The 2101-nt window shown below is 58.4% G+C and overlaps 1 protein-coding gene across 1 annotated transcript in view; it reads right to left on the reverse strand.

Annotated features, from left to right (window-relative positions):
• The window catches only part of CCM2 (CCM2 scaffolding protein), a 13368-nt gene extending 11288 nt beyond the window's left edge, over positions 1 to 2080 (reverse strand). The window contains exon 1 of the mRNA XM_017836855.1: positions 1980 to 2080. Within this exon, the coding sequence (XP_017692344.1) occupies positions 1980 to 2009 (30 nt within the window). The 5' untranslated portion in view covers positions 2010 to 2080. The remainder of the gene's footprint in view (positions 1 to 1979) is intronic.
• Between the last annotated feature and the right edge of the window lie 21 nt (positions 2081 to 2101).

The following is a 2101-nucleotide window of genomic DNA, read 5'->3' on the forward strand; positions in this document are numbered from 1 at the left end:
AGGGTTGGAGCAGCTCTGCAGGGGGGTCTCAGCTGAGGGGGCAGAGGGGCAGAATCCCCCCTGCCCTGCTGTGGGATCAGCCCAGAGCATGGGGCTGGATCCGTCCAGGGCATTCCCAAGCTGGAAAAGTCAGGAATTTCATGCTAACAGAGAATTCCTTCAGGGACATCGTGCAAGCTCCGGATCACCTGCAGCCGTCGGACGGATTCCGGAGTCAGACCAGCAGGAAAATCCTCCTGACAGGCAAATCATTCCCAGAAAATCCACCTCCACCCTCTCCTCTTCCCAGGAATAACCAGGCTGGGAACATCCCTCCTCACCTGGGGCTCCAGGTGTGACTCCACCCACTCCCAGCCCTGGGCAGGCCTGTGGGAATTCCGGATGGGAAATGGGAGTTAATCCCAAACCTGCCCAGGAAACAGCTCATTCCTGCTGGGATAACCACCAGGGAGATCCTGGGAACACCAGCTCCTGGCAGGAATTCCAGGCCCCCAGTTCAAACCAGTTCAGGCTTTACCCAAAGCTGAGCTGGGACTTTCCTGCTCATCCCAAACCTGCCCCGACCTCCCTTTGGATCAGCACCTGAGGAACTCAGTGCCCTCACTTCAGCCCAGAACGCTGCTGGAATGATCCACAGGGTGGAAAACAAACAGGGGGAAGAGTTTTCCCTGCAGCTGGAACGGCAGCTGGACACAGGGATGGATCCCCCCGACTCCACAGCTGAATGATCCAGGTTTAATGGTGATCCACCACCAAAACCATGGAAAACTGGCTCCAAGGAAGCTCCATAAACCCAGGAATCGGCCCAGGAGATGCCACAGCTCTGGAAGGGCTCAGGGAGCTCACGATCCATTGGGATCAGGACAGGAACAGACAGGTCTGAGATTACCAGTGCAGGAGGGACTGGGAAATGTGGGATCAGCCCTGGGAATCCTCCTCATCCACTGGGATCACCCACAAAGCAGGAGGGAAACAGACTGGGGCAGCCAGGTCTGGACAGAAGGGACTGGAAAATGTGGGATCAGCCCTGGGAAGGGGCTGTGAGGAGGATTTAGGGATCAGAAAGAGGAGAGGTGGGATCATCCAGGGGGGATGGAGAGCGGTGGGGGGGATCAGCTGAACACATCCAAGCACTTAAGAGGAGGATCCAGACTCCAAACTGGGACATCCCAAGGAAGAGGTGGGACCCACACCTGGGGTCAGCCCACACCACCTGAAGCCTTGGGAGCCAAGTCCTTCCCAAAGGCAGGAGCATCCCGTCTCCAGGAGGGTAATTCCTCCCCCTACGGCACCAGGTGACACCGGGGGGGTTGAATTCCCAGGTCTGGCTCCATGGGAAGCCTGGATGGCAGTGCCCCAAGAAATCCATCCATTTTCCCTTGCTCTGGGAATGTTTTGCTCAGTCCCAGGCAGAGGCTCAGCGGGAACCTGCTGCCCCTTCCCGGGATCCCTGGGAGTGCAGCCCCCCCCCAAATATCTGATTTCTCCCCAAAATTACAGGATCAAAGCCCCCCCTGCTCCAGGATTGTGGAGCAGCTCTGGCTGAACCTCCCCCGCAGGACCCAGAAATGGGCTGAAATGAGGGAAATTAGGGCAAGGTGGGAACAGGGGCAGCTGCTGAGACCCAGAGACACGAGGAAGTACAAATGTATAAAGGTATAAATGAACCGGTATAGAAATGAGATTAATTCACGTAAAGAGTTGATTTAAGTAAGTTAACAAACCCATAAATTAAGAGCCTCATAAATAATAACTCCATCAATTAATGATCTTCTCAACACCCCCATTCACATCGGGAGAAGGATTTTTTTTTTTGAGGGGGAGGGATCCGGGCAGACCCCCGGGAAGGGGGATCCGGGAAACCCCCGGGAAGGGGGATCCGGGCCGGGGGTCCCGCAGGTCCCACGCCCGCGTTCGGGAACGCCCCGCGCCGGGGTTGAGCGACCCCCGGAGGGGCCCCGCGGTGCCGCCGCTCTCACCTTCTTGCCCTTCTTGCCCTCCTCCTCCATGGCTCCGGCGGCGGCCCGGGCCCCCCCCGGGGCATCCCGGCCTGGCTGCGCGGCGGGGCCTCAGTGCGCGGCGGCGGCGGCGGCAGCCATAT

This window comes from Lepidothrix coronata, unplaced genomic scaffold (genome assembly GCF_001604755.1).
Source record: "Lepidothrix coronata isolate B3197 unplaced genomic scaffold, Lepidothrix_coronata-1.0 Scaffold285, whole genome shotgun sequence".
Classification (NCBI taxonomy): domain Eukaryota; kingdom Metazoa; phylum Chordata; class Aves; order Passeriformes; family Pipridae; genus Lepidothrix; species Lepidothrix coronata.